The sequence below is a fragment of the Rattus norvegicus genome, chromosome 9, assembly GCF_021556685.1.
Source record: "Rattus norvegicus strain SHRSP/BbbUtx chromosome 9, alternate assembly SHRSP_T2T, whole genome shotgun sequence".
Taxonomy (NCBI): Eukaryota; Metazoa; Chordata; class Mammalia; order Rodentia; family Muridae; genus Rattus; species Rattus norvegicus.
The window spans coordinates 38,288,892-38,313,303 of NC_141542.1; the positions used below are offsets into that span (position 1 = coordinate 38,288,892).

The window sequence follows — 24,412 nt, forward strand, 5'->3', positions numbered from 1 at the left end:
ATAAATAAATATATGTCCGCACCAGATGTGGAATGGATCCACCAGAGAAGAAGAAAAGTCTGTTTTGAAAGGGCCAGCTGCTGAGGCATATTTCAGGTGAGGCAAGTTCTTTATTCACAGCCTCTACAATGGGGGCTGGTCTCAGGAGACCAGAGCATGGAGGATGAGTTATTAATGCCATGAACTATCAACCAGACAAACAACAGTGTGTCCGGGGGTCTGAGGAGACTTCCCACCCACATGTAGAGAGAGGATCCATTCATATAGTAAGGGGAAGGTTTCATGGCACTTAGTTGATGGGTAGTCTGGGCTGTCTGTAATTCCAGGTAACAGGGAGGGAGAAGACGGTCCTGTGTTCCAGGGAAACAATGTGGGTCCCTGACATGTGAGAGAGGGGGACATTTAGTTAAGGCATGCCCACTATACTGGTGGTGGATACTGGTGGAGGATTTACCTTCATCTCTAACCCTCTATGTCTCTGAGTCTAATACGCGGGCCTGTAAACTCCATTGAGGAAATAATAGTTACAGCACCTGCCATCCTTCTGGAATCCAGGCACCTAGGGAATCTTTTACAGAGTCACAAACAGGCTCTGGTAGGAGGCTCGTCATTTCCTTTACAGAACCCAAGAGGTAGAGGTTGCTGTGCTTTGGTTAGGCCCCAGTCCTCAAACCAAACACTAACGGAGTTTGTTTTCCTCGGTCCCCATCTTGATGCTACAAGCCCTGACGTGCTTTTCTCTCATCTGCAACTACACGAAATTAAGGACGACGGAATCGCAGCTTCCCAAGAAAGGCTCCCAGAGTCTCACAAGACTGTTTGCAGTATGAGACAACGTCCATTATTGTAATAACTGAGGATATGCCCTATAAACCGTGACCTCCAGGATCCTGTCCTGTTGTCTATACTGGCCAGACCAACCAAGGAAATAGGAAAAACTGGTGGGTGGGTGTTGCGGATTTGGTTTAATACTTGAGTTGTTAATTAGGTCCCCCAAAATTACACAGGAATCCACATGTCTGCGTGTAAGATGCTGAGGGTTCCCGTGCCCAGTTGACTTTAATTGGTCAATAAAGTTGCCTGCAGCCAACGGCTGGGCAGGGAGACCTGGTAGGATTCCTGGGCAAGGGATACAGGAGGGAGGAAGAGTACCATCATGCCAGAGAAGCAGAAGGATAAGGACTGAGAAGTGCAGAACAAAGAGACACCCAATATGTAAGAGTCAGGAAGGCTGCAGGCCGAGGCAGCCAGGACAGAATATATGTCTTAGTAAGTACTAATTTAGGACTATCAGAGGGGAGAGTGTGCTAGCTGCATGAAGGTTTGGGAGTGGTCCCACCACAGAGCTGCTTAGGTATATTAAATATAAGACTGTGTACGTGTGTCTTTCAGTTGAGAATCCACAACACTGGGGCAGTAGCAAGGAACTCGCGCTGCCACAGCTGGGTGAGTAGAGTGGATTAATCAACTACAGGTGGGCAGGTGAGCGGGCAGAGGGACAGACAGACAGACAGACAGAAGAGACATGAAAGAAAGAAAGAAAGAAAGAAAGAAAGAAAGAAAGAGAAAGAAAGAAAGGAAGAAAGAAAGAGAGAAAGAAACAAGGAAAGAAAGAGAGAGAAACAAAGAAAGAAAGAAAAAGAAAGAAAGAAAGAAAGAAAGAAAGAAAGAAAGAAAGAAAGAAAGAAACAAGGAAAGAAAGAGAAGGGGAGGAGGGAAGGAAGGGAGGAAGGAAGGAAGAAAGAAAAGCAGAGAGGAAGAGTGGGAGGGAGGGAAGGAGGGGAAGAAGGAGGGAGGAAGATGGGAGGAAGGGAGGGAGGAAGGGAGAAAGATAAATTATGTTCCACAATTGGAATAGCCAGCACGTAACCATCTTTGCAAAGATCATGGTTCCCTTCCCCAACCAAAGCGTCTGATAAACTCTACTATGTATACACCAAACACATGGCTGAGGTCCTCTCTGGCTGGAGATGAGTTTCCCACCTGTGGCAAGAGTTTCAACCACTTCCTCCATGGCTGTCTACTCATCATCTCCAACAGAGGCTGCATTTAGCTGAGATGGGGCCCTGGCCCCTGCATATCACTCCTAAGTACGAAGCTACCCACATTTGGTTACAAAGGCTTACACAGCAGATTTCACCTAATGAAAGCATAAAAATCACATGGATTTGATTCAAAGAGATCTTTCCAGGCCTACATAAAGTGCATAACTAATATGGTTTGCTTGTTTTTCATTTCTTTTGCAACCAGGTTTCGCTCTATAGCCTAGGCTGTCCTAAAACTAGATAGTCCAGGCTGGCCTCAAATACATAGTGAGCCTCTTGGTTAATGACGTCTGTTTCTGGAGTCACAGATGTGAGCCACCACACCCAGTTCATAAATCACATAAAGGTTAGAGATAGAACCTCGTATCTAACCTTCTCAGGCAGGGAAAGCATCCAGAAGAGATAGCTAACAGGCACATATGTGTAATTCATGATGCCACAAACAGAACAAAAGCAATCACTTACACTGAGGAAGGCTAACGCAGTGCAAGGAGCTAAAGGCATGCTGGACAAGATTTAGTGGCATGAAGAAATGAGTTTGGCATCTGCAGCTACCTGATTTTCCTTTCTCATAAAAAGATAGTGACTGGGATTGGGGATTTAGCTCAGTGGTAGAGCGTTTGCCTAGCAAGCACAAGGCCCTGGGTTCGGTCCCCAGCTCCGAAAAAGGGAAAAGAAAAAAAAAGATAGTGACTTACAGTACATACACAATCCATATACATCACATGTCTGTCAGAACATGTTTTTTTCTTCTTCGGGAGCAGGGCTATCCCAACCTGAAGGCTAGGTTCTTCCCTACAGGTTCATTTGTGCTGTTACTACATGATCCCGGTCCACCACAGCTGGGAGGCATGGCTAGTAGGTCAATGTGGATGTCAGAAGCAGAGATAAAGGAATTTTCAGGGGGATAGAACAGAGTTGAGGACAAGAGAGGGTTGAGAGACTGTGTTTTTAGCTCATCGTGTGTGGTGCTAGTCTGAATCCCTGCTTGTATGTCTTCCCCTTTGTTTCATTAATATCTATGTCCCCTTACAATTCATCCCTAACTTTTGCTCAGGTTAGCCCAACTGAGTTTCTATCACAGAGAGCATCCACCCTGACAACTTTCCAACAATACACAGGGCATGATAGAAAAGCCAACTGTGCCCTGCAGTAATAATATGTGTTTAAACAAAGACCTAGCACATAATTTTATCGATGAATTCATTAATATAGAATGAACATTAAAAGTACCAACAGGAAATTAAATAAATGGTGGAATATATATGCAGATTTCTAGGTGCATTTAAAAATACAAGTCTCAAAGTTCTCAAAATTAGTTTCTCTTCAACCATTATCATCTTAATTGTGGAATTAGGTTCATAAAGCTTACTTAAACCAATACTAGTCTAATATTCAAAAGCTTGACTCTGCGGTTTTTTTCCAATTGTTAAAAATGCATGAGTATAATGTTCTATTTCTGAGGAAACATCTTCAAGTCAGAACAGGACATTAAGCCTTTTATAAGGTTGGGGGGAGAGAGATAGAGATAGATAGATAGATAGATAGATAGATAGATAGATAGATAGATAGATAGATAGATAGATAGATAGATAGATAGATAGATAGATAGATAGAAAGAAACGGGGTGGACAACACAGACAGAACCAACGATAAAAGCAAGCAAGAGGCAATCCATAAGATAGACAGAATGAACCAAGACAATGTCTTCACTGGAGACTCATAAACTCAGCTGCAAAACTAAGTTTTCAAAAAGTATTAGTGACATCTGGGTAAAATGGAGAACTAAAAGCTGATTCTGTGACCCTGAAGAAGTATAAGGCTAGTTAAACACACTAAAACACACACACACACACACACACACACACACAAGAGGGAGAAAGGGAAAGAGAAAGAGGCTTCATGTCAAAGAAAGAGAAGAAGAGCTTCAGAAGTTGACAAAGGCACTGGATGATGCAGAGAACATGAAAAGGAAGGGCTGAACATAGGCTCAGCCCATGACTCCCGACGGAGAGAGAGAGGAAGCAGAAGTGTCCACCAAAACATACACCAGCAAACACTCGCAAGCTACAAAACCTGGTTATGCTAAGGCAATAATTTCATAACATTAACTCTACCGGTTATAAAACTCTGGGGTGTGGCTGGGGTGGTCATGATTTTCTTCAGTAAGAAAGAATTTAAGTACGGGCATTTACCAACCCTTCTTGAGATGGTACACAAAGAGCAAACACTCTCCAGTCAAATAAAAACTAACAATTGGTGCCCTGTTCTATTTTTTTCCATTTATTTTAAATGTATGAACGTTTTGCTGTATGTGTGTCTATGCGTGTGCATGCCTGGTGCCCTCAGAGGCCAGGAGAGAGCATTGGATCCTCTGGGACTGGAAGTAGAGCTGGTTATGAACCACTATGTGGCCGCTGAGTCCATTCATAGCCCCAGTTAGTTAGGGGAGGAAGTTTCAGAGAAAAGTACTGACATTCATACAATTTCCATTCTTACCAAGCAAAACTGGTAGGAACGTGTCTTCGTGGGGTAGGGGTGAAGGGATGCTGGTGTGAGTGCATGTGTACATATGTTTGTAGAGGCCAGAGGTATTGTTCCTGGGGAGCTGTTGACTTTGTTTTTTGAAGTGGGGTCACTTGCTGGCCTGGTCACAGAAAGCCCCATACATCCTCTTGTCTCCCATCTTTAGCACATGCCACTATGCCCAGCATCGTACACAGGAGCTGGGAATCGAACACAGATCTTCATGCTTGCACAGCAAGTGCTAGTCTAAGTAAACTATGACCCCTGTCTCAGGGACGATTCTTTTTTTTTTCTTCTTTTTTTTTTCTTCTTTTTTTTTTCTTCTTTTTTTTTTTTATTAACTTGAGTATTTCTTATATACATTTCGAGTGTTATTCCCTCTCCCGGTTTCCGGGCAAACATCAAAACAACCTTCCCTCCCCTTCCTTATGGGTGTTCCCCTCCCAACCCTCCCCCCATTGCCGCCCTCCCCCACATAGTCTAGTTCACTGGGGGTTCAGTCTTAGCAGGACCCAGGGCTTCCCCTTCCACTGGTGCTCTTACTAGGATATTCATTGCTACCTATGAGGTCAGAGTCCAGGGTCAGTCCATGTATAGTCTTTAGGTAGTGGCTTAGTCCCTGGAAGCTCTGGTTGCTTGGCATTGTTGTACATATGGGGTCGCGAGCCCCTTCAAGCTCTTCCAGTTCTTTCTCTGATTCCTTCAACGGGGGACCTATTCTCAGTTCAGTGGTTTGCTGCTGGCATTCGCCTCTGTATTTGCTGTATTCTGGCTGTGTCTCTCAGGAGCGATCTACATCCGGCTCCTGTCGGTCTGCACTTCTTTGCTTCATCCATCTTGTCTAATTGGGTGGCTGTATATGTATGGGCCACATGTGGGGCAGGCTCTGAATGGGTGTTCCTTCAGTCTCTGTTTTAATCTTTGCCTCTCCCTTCCCTGCCAAGGGTATTCTTTTTCCTCATTTAAAGAAGGAGTGAAGCATTCACATTTTGATCATCCGTCTTGAGTTTCGTTTGTTCTAAGGATCTAGGGTAATTCAAGCATTTGGGCTAATAGCCACTTATCAATGAGTGCATACCATGTATGTCTTTCTGTGATTGGGTTAGCTCACTCAGGATGATATTTTCCAGTTCCAACCATTTGCCTACGAATTTCATAAACTCGTTGTTTTTGATAGCTGAGTAATATTCCATTGTGTAGATGTACCACATTTTCTGTATCCATTCCTCTGTTGAAGGGCATCTGGGTTCTTTCCAGTTTGTGGCTATTATAAATAAGGCTGCAATGAACATAGTGGAGCACGTGTCTCTTTTATATGTTGAGGCATCTTTTGGGTATATGCCCAAGAGAGGTATAGCTGGATGCTCAGGCAGTTCAATGTCCAATTTTCTGAGGAACCTCCAGACTGATTTCCAGAATGGTTGTACCAGTCTGCAATCCCGCCAATAATGGAGGAGTGTTCCTCTTTCTCCACATCCTCGCCAGCATCTGCTGTCACCTGAGTTTTTGATCTTAGCCATTCTCACTGGTGTGAGGTGAAATCTCAGGGTTGTTTTGATTTGCATTTCCCTTATGACTAAAGATGTTGAACATTTCTTTAGGTGTTTCTCAGCCATTCAGCATTCCTCAGCTGTGAATTCTTTGTTTAGCTCTGAACCCCATTTTTTAATAGGGTTATTTGTTTCCCTGCAGTCTAACTTCTTGAGTTCTTTGTATATTTTGGATATAAGGCCTCTATCTGTTGCAGGATTGGTAAAGATCTTTTCCCAATCTGTTGGTTGCCGTTTTGTCCTAACCACAGTGTCCTTTGCCTTACAGAAGCTTTGCAGTTTTATGAGATCCCATTTGTCGATTCTTGATCTTAGAGCATAAGCCATTGGTGTTTTGTTCAGGAAATTTTTTCCAGTGCCCATGTGTTCCAGATGCTTCCCTAGTTTTTCTTCTATTAGTTTGAGTGTATCTGGTTGATGTGGAGGTCCTTGATCCACTTGGACTTAAGCTTTGTACAGGGTGATAAGCATGGATCGATCTGCATTCTTCTACATGTTGACCTCCAGTTGAACCAGCACCATTTGCTGAAAATGCTATCTTTTTTCCATTGGATGGTTTTGGCTCCTTTGTCAAAAATCAAGTGACCATAGGTGTGTGGGTTCATTTCTGGGTCTTCAGTTCTATTCCATTGGTCTATCTGTCTGTCTCTGTACCAATACCATGCAGTTTTTATCACTATTGCTCTGTAATACTGCTTGAGTTCAGGGATAGTGATTTCCCCCTGAAGTCCTTTTATTGTTGAGGATAGCTTTAGCTATCCTGGGTTTTTTGTTATTCCAGATGAATTTGCAAATTGTTCTGTCTAACTCTTTGAAGAATTGGATTGGTATTTTGATGGGGATTGCATTGAATCTGTAGATTGCTTTTGGTAAAATGGCCATTTTTACTATATTAATCCTGCCAATCCATGAGCATGGGAGATCTTTCCATCTTCTGAGGTCTTCTTCAATTTCTTTCCTCAGTGTCTTGAAGTTCTTATTGTACAGATCTTTTACTTGCTTGGTTAAAGTCACACCGAGGTACTTTATATTATTTGGGTCTATTATGAAGGGTGTCGTTTCCCTACTTTCTTTCTCGGCTTGTTTCTCTTTTGTATAGAGGAAGGCAACTGATTTATTTGCGTTAATTTTATACCCAGCCACTTTGCTGAAGTTGTTTATCAGCTTTAGTAGTTCTCTGGTGGAACTTTTGGGATCACTTAAATATACTATCATATCATCTGCAAATAGTGATATTTTGACCTCTTCTTTTCCGATCTGTATCCCCTTGATCTCCTTTTGTTGTCTGATTGTTCTGGCTAGAACTTCAAGAACTATATTGAATAAGTAGGGAGAGAGTGGGCAGCCTTGTCTAGTCCCTGATTTTAGTGGGATTGCTTCAAGTTTCTCTCCATTAGTTTAATGTTAGCAACTGGTTTGCTGTATATGGCTTTTACTATGTTTAGGTATGGGCCTTGAATTCCTATTCTTTCCAGGACTTTTATCATGAAGGGGTGTTGAATTTTGTCAAATGCTTTCTCAGCATCTAATGAAATGATCATGTGGTTCTGTTCTTTCAGTTTGTTTATATAATGGATCACGTTGATGGTTTTCCGTATATTAAACCATCCCTGCATGCCTGGGATGAAGCCTACTTGATCATGGTGGATGATTGTTTTGATGTGCTCTTGAATTCGGTTTGCCAGAATTTTGTTGAGTATTTTTGCGTCAATATTCATAAGGGAAATTGGTCTGAATTTCTCTTTCTTTGTTGTGTCTTTGTGTGGTTTAGGTATAAGAGTAATTGTGGCTTCGTAGAAGGTATTCGGTAGTGATCCATCTGTTTCAATTTTGTGGAATAGTTTGGATAGTATTGGTATGAGGTCTTCTATGAAGGTTTGATAGAATTCTGCACTAAACCCGTCTGGACCTGGGCTCTTTTTGGTTGGGAGACCTTTAATGACTGCTTCTATTTCCTTAGGAGTTATGGGGTTGTTTAACTGGTTTATCTGTTCCTGATTTAACTTCGATACCTGGTATCTGTCTAGGAAATTGCCCATTTCCTGAAGATTTTCAAGTTTTGTTGAATATAGGTTTTTATTGTAAGATCTGATGATTTTTTGAATTTCCTCTGAATCTGTAGTTATGTCTCCCTTTTCATTTCTGATTTTGTTAATTTGGACGCACTCTCTGTGTCCTCTCATTAGTCTGTCTAAGGGTTTATCTATCTTGTTGATTTTCTCAAAGAACCAACTTTTGGTTCTGTTGATTCTTTCTATGGTCCTTTTTGTTTCTACTTGGCTGATTTCAGCTCTGAGTTTGATTATTTCCTGCCTTCTACTCCTCCTGGGTGTATTTGCTTCTTTTTGTTCTAGAGCTTTTAGGTGTGCTGTCAAGCTGCTGACATATGCTCTTTCCTGTTTCTTTCTGCAGGCACTCAGTGCTATGAGTTTTCCTCTTAGCACAGCTTTCATTGTGTCCCATAAGTTTGGGTATGTTGTACCTTCATTTTCATTAAATTCTAAAAAGTTTTTAATTTCTTTCTTTATTTCTTCCTTGACCAGGTTATCATTGAGTAGAGCATTGTTCAATTTCCACGTATATGTGGGCATTCTTCCCTTATGGTTATTGAAGACCAGTTTTAGGCCGTGGTGGTCCGATAGCACGCATGGGATTATTTCTATCTTTCTGTACCTGTTGAGGCCCGTTTTTTGACCAATTATATGGTCAATTTTGGAGAAAGTACCATGAGGAGCTGAGAAGAAGGTATATCCTTTTGCTTTAGGATAGAATGTTCTATAAATATCCATTAAGTCCATTTGGCTCATGACTTCTCTTAGTCTGTCGACATTACTGTTTAATTTCTGTTTCCATGATCTGTCCATTGATGAGAGTGTGGTGTTGAAATCTCCCACTATTATTGTGTGAGGTGCAATGTGTGTTTTGAGCTTTAGGAAGGTTTCTTTTACATATGTAGGTGCCCTTGTATTTGGGGCATAGATATTTAGGATTGAGAGTTCATCTTGGTGGATTTTTCCTTTGATGAATATGAAGTGTCCTTCCTTATCTTTTTTGATGACTTAGGGTTGAAAATTGATTTTATTTGATATTAGAATGGCTACTCCAGCTTGCTTCTTCTGACCATTTGCTTGGAAAGTTGTTTTCCAGCCTTTCACTCTGAGGTAGTGTCTGTCTTTGTCTCTGAGGTGTGTTTCCTGTAGGCAGCAGAATGCAGGGTCCTCGTTGCGTATCCAGTTTGTTAATCTATTTCTTTTTATTGGGGAGTTGAGGCCATTGATGTTGAGAGATATTAAGGAATAGTGATTATTGCTTCCCGTTATATTCATATTTGGATGTGAGGTTATGTTTGTGTGCTTTCACTCTCTTTGTTTTGTTGCCAAGACGATTAGTTTCTTGCTTCTTCTAGGGTATAGCTTGCCTCCTTATGTTGGGCTTTACCATTTATTATCCTTTGTAGTGCTGGATTTGTAGAAAGATATTGTGTAAATTTGGTTTTGTCATGAAATATCTTGGTTTCTCCATCTATGTTAATTGAGAGTTTTGCCGGATACAGTAACCTGGGCTGGCATTTGTGTTCTCTTAGGGTCTGTATGACATCAGTCCAGGATCTTCTGGCCTTCATAGTTTCTGGCGAAAAGTCTGGTGTGATTCTGATAGGTCTCCCTTTATATGTTACTTGACCTTTTTTCCTTACTGCTTTTAATATTCTTTCTTTATTTTGTGCATTTGGTGTTTTGACTATTATGTGACGGGAGGTGTTTCTTTTCTGGTCCAATATATTTGGAGTTCTGTAGGCTTCTTGTATGTCTATGGGTATTTCTTTTTTTAGGTTAGGGAAGTTTTCTTCTATGATTTTGTTGAAGATATTTACTGGTCCTTTGAGCTGGGAGTCTTCACTCTCTTCTATACCTATTATCCTTAGGTTTGATCTTCTCATTGAGTCCTGGATTTCCTGTATGTTTTGGACCAGTAGCTTTTTCCGCTTTACATTATCTTTGACAGTTGAGTCAATGATTTCTATGGAATCTTCTGCTCCTGAGATTCTCTCTTCCATCTCTTGTATTCTGTTGGTGAAGCTTGTATCTACAGCTCCTTGTCTCTTCTTTTGGTTTTCTATAGCCAGGGTTGTTTCCATGTGTTCTTTCTTGATTGCTTCTATTTCCATTTTTAATTCCTTCAACTGTTTGATTGTGTTTTCCTGGAATTCTTTCAGGGATTTTTGCGATTCCTCTCTGTAGGCTTCTACTTGTTTATTAATGTTTTCCTGTGTTTCCCTAAGGGAGTTCTTCACGTCTTCCTTGAAGTCCTCCAGCATCATGATCAAATATGATTTTGAAACTAGATCTTGCTTTTCTGGTGTGTTTGGATATTCCATGTTTGTTTTGGTGGGAGAATTGGGCTCCGATGATGCCATGTAGTCTTGGTTTCTGTTGCTTGGGTCCCGCGCTTGCCTCTCGCCATCAGATTATCTCTAGTGTTACTTTGTTCTGCTATTTCTGACAGTGGCTAGACTGTCCTATAAGCCTGTGTGTCAGGAGTGCTGTAGACCTGATTTCCTCTCTTTCAGTCAGTTATGGGGACAGAGTGTTCTGTTTTAGGGCGTGTAGTTTTTCCTCTCTACAGGTCTTCAGCTGTTCCTGTGGGCCTGTGTCTTGAGTTCACCAGGCAGCTTTCTTGCAGCAGAAAAGTTGGTCTTACCTGTGGTCCCGAGGCTCAAGTTCGCTCGCGGGGTGCTGCCCACGGGCTCTTTGCGGGGGCAGCAACCAGGAAGACCTGTGCCGCCCCTTCCGGGAGCTTATGCAGCCTCAGGAGTGCCCACCTGACCAGGAGGAGAGGTCTCTTTCCCACGGGGTCTGGGAGCAGAGAGCTGCTGCAGGCCGGGATCCGCGAGTGTGGGACTTCCGGTAAACACAGGACGTGCCCGGTTCTAGAGGAATTCTGCCTCTGTGTGTCCCGATTTCACCAGGCAGCCTTCTTGCAACAGACAAGTTGGTCTTACCTGTGGTCCCGAGGCTCAAGTTTGCTCGCGGGGTGCTGCCCACGGGCTCTCTGAGGCGGCAGCAACCAGGAAGACCTGTGCCACCCCTTCCGGGAGCTTCAGTGCACCAGGGTTCCAGATGGCCTTTTCAGGGACGAATCTTAAACCAAAATATTTCCTCACTTCTCTACCATGAGAAAGTACAAATCAGACAGTAGTACTTTAAGGAAGTGGACAGAAATCTTTCATTTTGTAATCTGTCTGCTAGACATATTAAAATATTGAACACAGAACAAACCATTTCTTGTTACTTTAACTACAAATGTCCTCCAACTCATTTTTTGAGGGCCTTGCCACCAAGTTGGAAATTTTTGTTGTTTGTTTGTTTTGTTTTGCATTTTGTTTTTGTTGAAACTCAATACTTTTATGGTCAAGCCATTATTTAAATTAGTTATGGTTTTCTTTCTGTATGTGTGTGGTGTGTATATTGTATTTGTGTGTTGTATGCATAGTGTTTGTGTCTGTGTATCTGTCTGTCATCTGTCTGTCTGTGTCTGTTTGTATTCTGTTTGTGTCTGTGTGGGAGTCTCTGTGTATCTGTGTGTGTGTGTCTGTATGCATGAGTGTCTGTATATCCATTTATCTATGTGTGCTGTGTGTATGGGTCTGTGTGTGTGTGTGTGTGTGTGTGTGTGTGTGTGTGTGTGCATGCCTTTGTGAGTCTGCCTGTTTGCTGTGACTATGTCTGTGTCTATGTGTCTGTATGTATGTCTGTGTCTGTGTGTGTTTGTCTATGTGTGTGTGTCTGTGTCTCTGTGTGTCTATGTTTGTGTCTGTGTGTGTGTGTGTGTATCTGCATAATTGTGTGAGTTGGTATGTGTTCCTGTGTATGAGTCTGTGTGTGTGTGTGTGTTTCTGTATATGTGTGTGTCAATGTATGTCCCTATAGATGTGTCTGTGTATGTGCCTTTGTGTATGTCTATATGTGTCTGTGTGTGCACTTGTGTGTGTATGTGTGTTTGGGTGCCTGTATGTATCTGTAGGTGTACTTGTGTGTGACTGTGTGTGGTCTGTGTGTGTGTGTGTGTGTGCATGCATGCACCCGCATACACAGGTCTGTGTCTATGTGTGTGGGTTTTTTTTTTTTTTGGTTCTTTTTTTCAGAGCTGGGGACCGAACCCAGGGCCTTGCGCTTCCTAGGTAAGTGCTCTACCACTGAGCTAAATCCCCAGCCCCGTCTATGTGTGTTTTTATCTATGTATGTCTTCTGTGTATGTGTACACATGTGTCTGTGTATGTGTATATGTGTCTGTGCGTGTCTGTGTGTATGTCCATGTATATGTGTGTCTGTATATCTGTGTCTGTGTGTGTATTTGTATTCCATGTGTGTGTGTGTTTGTCTATGTGTCTGCTTCCATGTCTGTGTCTGTATGTCCATGTCTGTGTGTGTCTTTCCATGTCTGTCTGTGTGTCTGTTTCTGTGTCTGTGTGTGTTTCTGTGTCTGTGTGTTTGTGTGGGTGTGTGTATGTGTGTGTGTGTGCGTGTGTGTGTCTTCCCATGGCTATATGTGTGTCTGGGATTGCTTGACCTTGTCCATGAAGGTCCTCAGGAAGACAGAGACTGAGTTCAGGTGTATTCCTCAGTTAATGTCCCCTCACATTTTCAGACAGGATTAACATTTTGGCTAGAATGGCTGACCACCAAGCTCCCAGATCTTCCTGCCTGTAAAGTCTACTCTCCGTGCTGAGGTAACAAATATGCAACACCACACTCTGTGGGTGCTGGGTATTCAAGTTTGGGTCTTCAAACTTTCACAGCAAGCACTTTACCCACTGAGCCATTCCCCTAAGCCTAAATTAGTCATAATTTTCCAGTGTTAAAAATTACAAAATCTGCTCTATTTCTGCAATCAAGAACGTTCTTTATCTTTCTTTACATTTCAGTCTTCACAACAGTATTATACAACCAAATTGAGTCACTATGCAAAGGTAAAAATGACAATAATTCTACTTTATACCCAGATATTAGTTTTGTTTCTGCTGTGGGATGATGACATAAGGTAAAGGTATTAATCAGTAAATAATTGGTTAACAGGTCTACTGTCCATCCATTCCTTAAAAGGTTAGGTGGGACAGACAGAAAGACAGACACAGAAATATAAAGAGAGAGAGAAGACATACAGAGACACATTGTGTTTTAGGAGGAAATGTAAAATATACTGCAAGAAGAGAGAAGGCAGAATTAATGCTGTTTCTCAACACTTAAGATGATTCCAACAAGAGGTACACTCCAAAGACTTTTTCCAAATAATTATAATTATGGATGAGTAACATTTTCTCTCTCTCTCTCTCTCTCTCTCTCTCTCTCTCTCTCTCTCTCTCTCTCTGTCAGTGAGACTTGTTTTGTCTCCTAGCTTCAGACAGCTCCTGTAATGATTCTTGGACTTAGGGAAGATATCGTGGCAGAGGGAGAAGGTGATAGATTCTTGCTGCATGACGAACAGGAAGCCAGAGTGTCTGAGAGGACGAGCAGGGTCTGGGACAAGACAGACACCCCAAAGCCACCCCTCAATGACTCTTAAAGTTTCTAGTACTTCCCAGACTAGCATGACCAACTGGAGCACACAACTTGAGCTTATAAGGGACATCTCATTTGCAAACTATATCAATGTGAATATATGTTGGTGGGTGTATGGATGGGACATAGGTAGGCAGACTATAGCCATAGCTCCTGGAATATGCCAGTTTTCAGAGAGATAGATAGATAGATGGATAGATAGATAGATAGATAGATAGATAGATAGATAGATAGATAGATAGATAGATAGATAGAAGATATAGATAGATAGATAGATAGATAGATAGATAGATAGATAGATAGATAGATAGATAGATAGATAGAATATACATGCATGCAGAATTGAGTTCCGGGTTAAGTTAAACACAAGTAAACTGTGGTCTCCATTTTTTTGTCAGTGGAACAATATGTAAGCCAAAAGAACAGTTTCATCATTTTGAGCAGGGACTGTCCCTATCCATCACAAGAAATGCTTATGTCTGCTATCCAGAGCCTTGTTTTCCAGGTCATCTACACAAAATCTGTTTAATTAGTTGATCAGCAAACTGTACAGTGAGCACAGAATAGAATAAGGGGCTTACATTACCCTGAATATCTACTCTTGCAAAACCAGCCTTAGGCTTAACACTCTGGCCTGCTGTAGCCCCAGAACACGGCATCATGCTTCATCTGAAATAGCCTCTTTAAAAAACAATTATTCAATGGAAGTCTAGTTCAACTGGGCCATATGACAGCCTTTCTCTGGGGAGTACTCATTCATAATACAGACAAACACCTAGGATTCCTCAGATCTGCAGATCGTCTTTCCTCAAAGAGTCCTTTGACAGATTTTTTTATGCATGGTGTATCTATAAACAGTAATAGCTTGTTCACAGCCATTGACCACTGAATCTATGTCAGATGATAGACATGAGCTTACTTCTTGTAACCATGGGCCCACAGCTCTACTGCCAACTTCACTTTACGGGTAGGGAAACTGACTTACAAGTGAGCCGGTATCATCATCAGTTCACTACTGCTAAGGGACCTAGGGTGCAATCTTAAGAGTGTCTGAAGCCAAAAACAGGCCCTTAATTGGTGCAGTAGCCAGGATCTTTTATAGTTGCCAAATTTTATATTCCAAAACCACTTCTAGGGAAAATAGCAGAGCCACTTTTTAAGCTTCTGTTAAGGTCTTCCCTTCTGTTACCATAACTGAGAACATCTCTCTTCTCTTTGGATTCCAGGAAGCTCAAAGACATATGGATGTGTTGCCCTTGTGAACTGTGCTTTTGGGTCTCTTCCCAGACTTAAACTTTTGATTCTGTTTCCACACTCAACACTTCTATTACTTGATTTTTTTTGTATCATGGCATTTTAAATCTTCCAAAAGATTTTGAAACACAGAAATACAAAAATCACAAGGTCTTGATTTTGCCGTCTTTCCAGTTCCTGGACCTGTTCCTTCGTCACAGCAGCCTTGGTATTATTTCAAGAGCAGAATACCAATTAGCAACATTTTCCAGGTTCATGTGCTGTGCCTTTCTTTTTTAAATGCAGTCTGTGGCTGTCTAAGCCATATTAGCTGCAATTTTGCTGAAAAGAAAATAAAGATAGCCCAACCACAGCATGTGGTTTGGTTTACTTATTTAATTTTAGACGATACTTTTCAGTGACATCCGTTTAGACTTAAAACCCAGTCAGTTGCTGACCTTGATTCTAAAGGTGTCAGATGAAGTCAGCATTACCCAAGCGGGGGCCATCAGTCCAACAATTTGCATGTGCCTCCTAACGCATAGGTATCTGATTCTAAATGCACTTGATTGAAAAAAAAATGGAAAGTTTTGTGACCCACTTTAAATCAATGTTTCAGTAAAAGACCAGTGAAGAACTCACCTAGAAAGTAGCCTTAGTTTCCATGAGGTTTGTACTCATTACTCAGAGGAGAAACTGACAAGCAGAAAGGATCTGCCCGATGTGATTTTCAGGTAGAGACTGAGAATACACTGGTAGAGTGTGGTCATTTTGAGATGACATCACAGGACACGTCTTCCTCCTCTTACTCAGCTTCCAGGCATTATTCTCAGGGTTTTGGGGCTGGCAAATAGGACGTGCTAAGAGAAGCCACCATTGCCAAAGTGATGATACTCTTTTGAGCTTGTCAAGAGAGCTGATTTCACGTGACTGGTATAATAGATAACGAGGTTTAGCCACATGGGTTAGGTTTGCTTTTTAGAGTTTTCTGGTCCTCTATGACCTGACTGTATTAAATAAAAGTAATCAGATCAATATTCAGTCAGGTAGCTGTCAATGACCAATAGGGAAAGAAAGAAGAGTGTACACAGAAGCACCTCTCACAGCTGGTTTCTATCAGGGAAGAATGGCTATCCAGAGTGATGAAAAACTGACTGTGGAAATAAAACAGAATCGGAAGGTTAGAAAGGGATTCTGGGGCTGGAGAGATACCTGCCGTGCAAATGTTCATACCTGAGTTTAGAGCTCTAGCATCTATGTAAAACCGAGTCTTTATGACCCTAGCTAGGAGAAATAAGGGAACAGAGGCAGGAGGCAGAGGGATCCCTGGAGCTTCCTGGCCAGCCAGTCTAGCCAATCTTTAAGTACCAGTTTCTCAGTCTCAAAAGAAAAAGTGGGAGCGATTTAGGAAGGCTCTCAACGCACACATCTGGCCTACACACACACACACACACACACATACACACACACACACACACACACACACACACACACGCACACACACACACGAGCACAAGCACGCTTCTAATGCATCCACATGCTTACACTCAAACATTCAGCCCAAGCACCAGCCTACCCAATTAAAGTAGTCATTTACTGATCAAGCCCAATTTGCCATATGCCACGAGGAAGGCACTTTCCTCCACCACAGATTCCAGAAAAATCGGATACCCATTCCTGGGGCTTTCCATCCCAGAATTTTTCAGAGCGGTCCTCAGAAGCATAAATTACAGTTAAAACTAAGTTAAAATGTAGATCTGGATAAGCTCCTGGCTTTACCGATTCCATAAAGCCACCCATGAGGTCATTATTGCAAATACTCTTGTATCTTAACAGCAGACCTTTCCTGTAAGTGTCTATTTGACATTATTCCAGATCCAGGTCGGGCATCTTCATAGCAGCAGACGCTACATTTAGAACCCAAGAACACTCTCTCCAGGACTGTTCTATTACACAAAGCCAATAGAGAAGGAACCTTATGCAGTATTGTACCCATATTAAACTAAACAGCACCTACATTTTCAAACAGCCATTGTCTTCTTTAAATTAGGATGTATATTAACCACTTAAAACTATGAAATCCCTCCTTTATACATAGACCATTGTTGTCATTTTTTCCTGAAAAGGGCTCTAGAATATAAATTAGTGAAATAATAGATTATCAATGGTAGTTCTGCCTTTTGAGCAGGAAACAAAAATTGGTTTTTATGTTTTCGGTACTGTCTTAAATTTTCACCACACTGAGACAAAAGATATTCTATCTGTCCACAAAAGTAAGAATTTTTCATTATTCTTAGTGTTTTGCCCTCTATTATAGCTAGACAATAATACTGTATAATGGTCTAATGATTTCAAGAAGCCCACAAATATCTCTTCCCTTAAAACATCACTTGACTACAGGCATCCTCCTGTTGTATACCCTCCCACACACAACCCTGGTCCTGAAACCCATAGATCCCCAGTGTTGTGGCTGCTGTTCTGAGTCTTCAGAGAAGCAAGACCGATGAACTTGGAGACCATTCCTGAGCGAGCTCCTCATTCCCAATCTATTATTTATTCATTGTTATTTTCTTTCTGCAAAAAGTCAACCACAGTCAACAGGTGAGACAAAAACCTCATCTTATGAAGCAGAACAGCACTTCTACAAAAAGAAAAAATGAAGTAGGTCTCAGCAAGGCAGAGGCCCAATGAAAGGGAAGACGCCAATCGCTTTGCTGCCCTCAGCACACCAGCTCTCACTATGGCTTCCTTCTACCTCTGAAGCAACGGCAAGCACGGAAGAAACCTGACCTTCCGAGCACAGCCCTTGCGTTCCCAACTGCTTCTTCAAGGACAAGACTTTCAGATGGAGTCTTTATGGCTGGGAAATCAGCTCTCCTCAAAGCCAGGCACCAGCTCCATCTCTAAATAAGCATCTTCACACTATTGTGAAAACTGATCTTGTCTCTCTTCCCTTTATTTTAAGACAAATATCGTCATCTCTCAAAGGCCCAAATATGCACTGAGTTTCACCACCATGGGACAGTCAACTGGGAGGATTGCTAGAGCTTCCTCTTCATCATCAATGGACAGATTTGGCAGCAAGCACCTTCCTCTCCTGCGCATCCTTGCCAGATAGCAACAAGGAGTGTCTACTCCTCCTCGGAGTTCAGCATAGGCTTCAACATTGACATACACTTTTCAAAGGCATACAGATATAGAGCCAGGGAATAAGACAATCCAGGAGTGTATTAGAACTCAGCCGAGTTCTAAAAGGAAACAAGGTTATGAATTTCTGACATAATGTTTCCTATTGCCAATCAATAAAAAGGCTCAGCTGCTATTTACCAAACTCTAAGCAGTTGGCGCAAGAATTAGCAGAATAGCTACGAGTGCTCAAGTAACTTCCAATGTAGAAAGAAGTCTGTGAGCAAACAGTATACACTTCAAGAGAAACAGACAGCCACAAGTGAGTCAAAAGTAATCCATGGGGCCGGAGAGATGGATCAGCGGTTAAGAGCACTGACTGCTCTTCCAGAGGTCCTGAGTTCAATTCCCAGCAACTACGTGGTGGCTCACAACCATCTGTAATGGGGTCCAATACCCTCTTCTGGTGTGTCTGAAGAGAACGACAGTGTACTCACATAAATGAAATAAATAAATCCTTTTTTTAAAAAAAAGTAATCCATGAAGACCTGTGAGCTATAAAAGGTTATATTATATACAACAAAACTTAAGGAAATGAGTAACACATTAGCCGTAAAGAAGCCAATGTCATGGTCTAGTTATTCCAGTGAGGTTATTTCCCGCCAGAACAACTAGTGAATAGGATCCTACAAGACAAGCAGCACACTGATAAATAGGGCGAAAAGGACGTTGCCAAAGCTGTACGTTAACGGAAGGTTGGTAGCTTGTAGAAAGAGGACACAGAAAACCAGGACCCAGTGAGCCCTAACATGCAACACAGAAGGAGTAAAGCTAAGAGGGGCATTTGTTCAAACTGTAATACTAATTCAAGGGATAAGGACTTCACGTTTCTCATTCAGGAAGCTAGAGAATGGGAAAAGAATGGGCAATCGGTGGTGTGCGCGAGAACCACTTCAGGGTTATTAGAAGTGTCAAAAAGCAAACACAGTCCAAACAGGTGAAGGTCAGAGTTGTGAGCCATCAGGAGGCCTGGAAAGAGGAGTGAGGTGTGTGAGGTGCTGCAACCTTTGAGAACAACGAGGTCACAAACAGAATCCAGCAATCCCACCGGAAGTGCCGTCCACTGAACAGGAGCTGCTGGTTCACCTCACGGGTTTGTGCTGAATGTCAGACAAGAGCTGAGAACTGGGAAGCATGTGAGACTCATTAGAGGTAGAGGCAAAGAAAAAGGACATGCAGATGACCTCTGTATGCAATGACCTAGTGACCCCCATATTCACCATAACAACATGCAGATGACCTCTGTATGCAATGACCTAGTGACCCCCGTATTCACCATAACGACATGCAGATGACCTCTATATCTAATGACCTAGTGACCCCCGTATTGACCATCTTGTCCTCATATCCTCTATTCCTGAAGAGAAAGCATTCTCAAGGAATTAACCGCAAAGTTCATCTTGCTAAGAGGAAGACAGCATGAGAGAGCCATCTCCATCTTCCCTTCTCTTCTCTCCTCTCCCTCTGTTCCTAGTCTCCCCCCAACAGTGCCTCGGTGTCTCCATCATCTTTCAGCCTCCATCTCGATTTCAAATTCATTCTTCACGTTGCCCAAATGGCCCCATATTCTTTCACTTCCGTTTCCTTCCTGCTTAGAAGAAAGGCTTGAAACTGAACTTCAAAGCAGCAAATATTAGCAAGTTTCTTGACAACACAGAACAGTCCTGTCTTCAACCAGTAAACCTCCTGTCCTAGCTACTCCTTAATAACTAACTGGACTTTGCGATTGTTTCTTGTGGAGGGTAGGCACTCAAGGAAAACAGTTGCCACAGTCAGTTAAATAAAATGTGTTCCATCAGTGTTAAGTTATTTATTTTAGTCTGTTTACGTGGCAAGACATTGAATGGTTTTGTTTTGGGTTTGGTTTTTGGGTTTGTTTTGTTTTGTTTTGTTTTGCTTTTTGGTGGGGGGATACTCTCTAGCCAGGGAATCTGGTAGAAAAAAAGAGAAAGATCAAGTCAAAATTCAAAGCATGTGACACTAGGAGACTGTCAAGGGACTCAGGAACTATTGAGATGGAGCCTATCGGGGTTGGGGAATCCAGCTCAGTGGTGGAGTGCTTGTCTCGTAAGCGCAAGGCCCTGAGCTCGGTCCTCAACTCCGGAAAAATAAAAAATAAAATAAAAATAAATAAATAAATAATAGAAAAAGATGGAGCCTATCTCTGCAACAGCTTCAGATATGTCCCTACACACAGGATACTGAACCACAGCAAAGCATGTCTGTTCGGCTCCCAACAAGTCATCCTTCTTTGCATCGTGAACTTCTGCCCTTCCCATCTACCCTCAGAGACAGATGTTACCCGTCATAAAGCAGTGGTTCTGCTCTGACCTCATTTGAGGATGGAACCTTTACACAAATGGTGTCGCCCCCTAACCCACTCTCGACGTAAGTGACCACAGAGGGCGCAAAACCCTATAAAAAGAGAGAAGGGAGCACTACACTTCATCCACCTCACACGAGGCACAAGCTCATCCCGTACCAGCTGATCAGGACGAGCGACCATGAGTCCCCGGAGAATTCCATCCATGGTGAGTCCTGCACTAATGTAGAAGGCGCTTGCTGATTGAGACCAGGTTGTGTTGCTGCACATGGTATGACATGCTCGACTCCAACTGTTGGGGTCCATGAATCTGTATATGTAGACCTGGAAATGAAACCTTTGATAGATGCCTAAATCATTGTACAGCATTTTCAAGAACTGATAAGCATCAGTCAGAAAGATTAGGTTAAAACTGAAAGGTAGCTCTGATGAAACTAACCCACATAAGAAATGTCACATGACACTATGCAATAAGAAAGACTGTCTGTCAAAAGTCTATTTTTCTGAGTGCAAAGGATTTGACATTATGAAGTGGGTTACTGTTCTTGCAGATTTGAAAGCTTTTTGTAAGCAACTTTTGCTCCATTGTTTTGTACCAAAGTCTTAGGAGATCCAAACCATGTGATGTATGTATAACTCTCCTTCTGAATAAAGCTTTATAATTTTTAAATACTTAACTTAAAAGTATGTTCTGAAATCCAAGTCTTACTATAGAATCAATGCATGCTAAATTTAGAACAACCGGAAAATATACCTAAGAAAACAAGGTTTCTTTCTGGAGGATAGCTGGTGTATGAACACGGTTTCTAATTCTAACATGAATGCTGACAACCCATAGGTTTTCTGCAGCCCTCTCCTCCAAGATACATGTTTGACTGCACACAAGGTTTACAGAAAGAGTGACTAAGAACACTAGTCTCAAAGGATAAGAAAATCGAGGTCATTTAGCCTCCCATTGACTCATGAGCCAGCAGACTGATGAGATGACATAAGCTGACATTTTTACTAAGACCACTGTTGTCTAAGACATAGCATGTCTGTCCTCAGTCACAAAAAGAATGTAGAAAACTGGTTCAAAATAAAATAAATTCTATGTTTTTAGCATGATTTTGGCCATCTTGAAAGTTTTTAAATTTAAAGTTACTTACATGGTAGTATAGATCTTTCCAGAATGTTGAATGTTTCCTATAGGAGTTAACCAGACAAGTATATGTTAGCTATATACTCATCATAATGAATTTATCAGGAAAAAATATACTAATCCAATCTCCCATCACCTATTTTCCCTTCTAGTGCCTGATGCTGTTGCTGCTACTGAACCTGGAGGCTACAGTGAAGGCAGCGGTACTCATCCCTCAAAGTTCAGTGTGTCCAAACGCCGAGGCCAATAACTTTCTCCAGAACGTGAAGGTCAACCTGAAAGTCCTCAACTCCCTTAGCTCAAAAGCGAGCTCCAGAAGGCCCTCAGACTACCTCAACCGTTCCACTTCACCCTGGACTCTGAGGTACGTAAGAGCTCCAAACCAAAAAAAAAAAAAATCTGTGTTTTTCCATTCTTTGGTGCATCACGCCTACCCTGAACATCATTATTTTTTCCTCTCAGAATCCTCAGAGACCTAGAAGGACCGTTGTGCTAAGCAATGGTTCTCAAAGCTTCCTCTACAGGCTTCTTGGATAGAGCAGGGAATGCTTCACCCTAACCTGTTCTAGTTGTCACTAATGACATAGATCAACCCAAATTAATGATAACTATGATTCTAGCATCTCTGAGAGCTCATGTTGATTGCTGACTTTTTGGAAATCAGGATATGTAAGTCGTTTTCTACCAGACCTACAATTAAAGAGATTTGCTGAAAATAATGTTTAATTAACTAGGAGTTTTTGGGTCTGTCCTGAAGAAGACATAGAAAAATAAAGCTTAAATGGCTAATAGAGGAAGTATCCTGGTGAATACTTCTCCTTTGTGAGTTGACTTGACCTCCAATCCCAGCACTGGAATACACTATTCAGACCCTATAAAGAGCTCAGTACTTTGATCGATTGAATTTATATAAATGGGTTTCAATGGCAAGGAACCTGTAGATCCTTCTGCCTATAGGATTTCTCCTTTGCCCAGTACTAAGGACAATCAATTCAAAGGTCTAAGTGAACTATTTATTCAGGCATTATAAGGAGACAAGGAAGAGATTATAAAGGGACTTTAGTCATTGTTTCTAGCTTTTCACACAATCGTTGGTTTCCATCCCCCTAAGTGTTCTCAGATATAATTCTGACATTCCTTCTTTCAAAGACCAATGTCACCAAGTCAGATGAGCAGCCATCTTAGTCCTTGGTCATCTGTCCCTTTGTCATTTCCTGTCAATCAAATGTACCCTTAAAATGTATCTCTCAATGTTAAGTTTCGGTCCTCACTGTGGCCTTTTAGCTTATTCTGTTTATATCTTTCAACGATATTTTTCTAAAGCACTTCATAAACTTTAAAATTCAAGTTTGTGAAGCCGTGGGTCCAGTTCCGTGATGGAATGGGTGTCTGTCATGTGGAAGACACTGGCTTTGCTCCTTATCACTGCAAAAGAGGAGGAGGGAGAAATGAGGAATCCGGGAGAAAAAGGATGGAAAGGGAAGAATCCAAATTCTCGGACTAGCCAAAGTCAGCAACTAACATGTAGAGGTTTTGCGGTGCACATATGTGTCGTAATATGTTCTTCTCCCTCCCACTCTCCCTGGAATTCACTTTCTTCCTGGCTTTTGTCTCGCCTGCAGCCGCAATGAGGACCCTGATAGATATCCTTCTGTGATCTGGGAGGCACAGTGCCGCCACCAGCGCTGTGTCAACGCTGAGGGGAAGTTGGACCACCACATGAATTCTGTTCTCATCCAGCAAGAGATCCTGGTCCTGAAGAGGGAGCCTGAGAAGTGCCCCTTCACTTTCCGGGTGGAGAAGATGCTGGTGGGCGTGGGCTGCACCTGCGTTTCCTCTATTGTCCGCCATGCGTCCTAAACAGAGACCTGAGGCTAGCCCCTAAGAAACCCCTGCGTTTCTCTGCAAACTTCCTTGTCTTTTTAAAACAGTTCACAGTTGAATCTCAGCAAGTGATATGGATTTAAAGGCGGGGTTAGAATTGTCTGCCTTCCACCCTGAAAAGAAGGCGCAGAGGGGATACAAATTGCTTCTTGTTTTTCTGTGGGCTTTAAATTATTTATGTATTTACTCTATCCCGAGATAACTTTGAGGCATAAGTTATTTTAATGAATTATCTACATTATTATTATGTTTCTTAATGCAGAAGACAAAATTCAAGACTAAGAAATTTTATTATTTAAAAGGTAAAACCTATATTTATATGAGCTATTTATGGGTCTATTTATTTTTCTTAAGTGCTAAGATCATGATTATCAGATCTACCTAAGGAAGTCCTAAATAATATTAAATATTAATTGAAATTTCAGTTTTACTATTTGCTTATTTAAGGTTCCCTCCTCTGAATGGTGTGAAAGTCAAACCTCGTTTTATGTTTTTAAATTATTGAGGCTTCGAAAAATTGGGCAATTTAGCTTCCTACTGTGTGTTTAAAAACCTTGTAACAATATCACTATAATAAATTTTTGGAAGAAAATTTCTTTTCTTGTGCTTATCAAAAGTGGTGGCAGGGGCGGGGGCTGGAGAGAGGGATCACAGGCGATAAGTCCTTTCCATAGGTGCCTGCTTACATACATACATACACACACACACACACACACACACACACACACACACAGAGAGAGAGAGAGAGAGAGAGAGAGAGAGAGAGAGAGAGAGAGAGAGAGAGAGACTTCCCTAAAATCAGTCCCTCCTGTGTATAGGTTCCACATCTTTGGATTTAATCAAAGTTGAGGATCAAGAATGTAGCTAGCCTGTACAAAGAGAGTGTAGCTACCACCCTCTATCAAGAACATCTCAAAGTTTGGAGCAGAGACTGAAGGAATGACCATTCAGAGCGTTCCCCACCTGGG

At 41.8% G+C, this 24,412-nt stretch overlaps 1 protein-coding gene across 1 annotated transcript; it reads left to right on the forward strand.

Annotated features, from left to right (window-relative positions):
- Positions 1–20,542: 20,542 nt before the first annotated feature.
- On the forward strand, positions 20,543–24,029 carry Il17a (interleukin 17A). The gene is made up of 3 exons (NM_001106897.1): positions 20,543–20,627; positions 21,713–21,924; positions 23,183–24,029. Exons 1-3 carry the CDS (start codon positions 20,601–20,603, stop codon positions 23,418–23,420), a joined length of 477 nt encoding a protein of 158 aa, NP_001100367.1. The 5' UTR covers positions 20,543–20,600; the 3' UTR covers positions 23,421–24,029.
- The last annotated feature ends 383 nt before the right edge of the window (positions 24,030–24,412 follow it).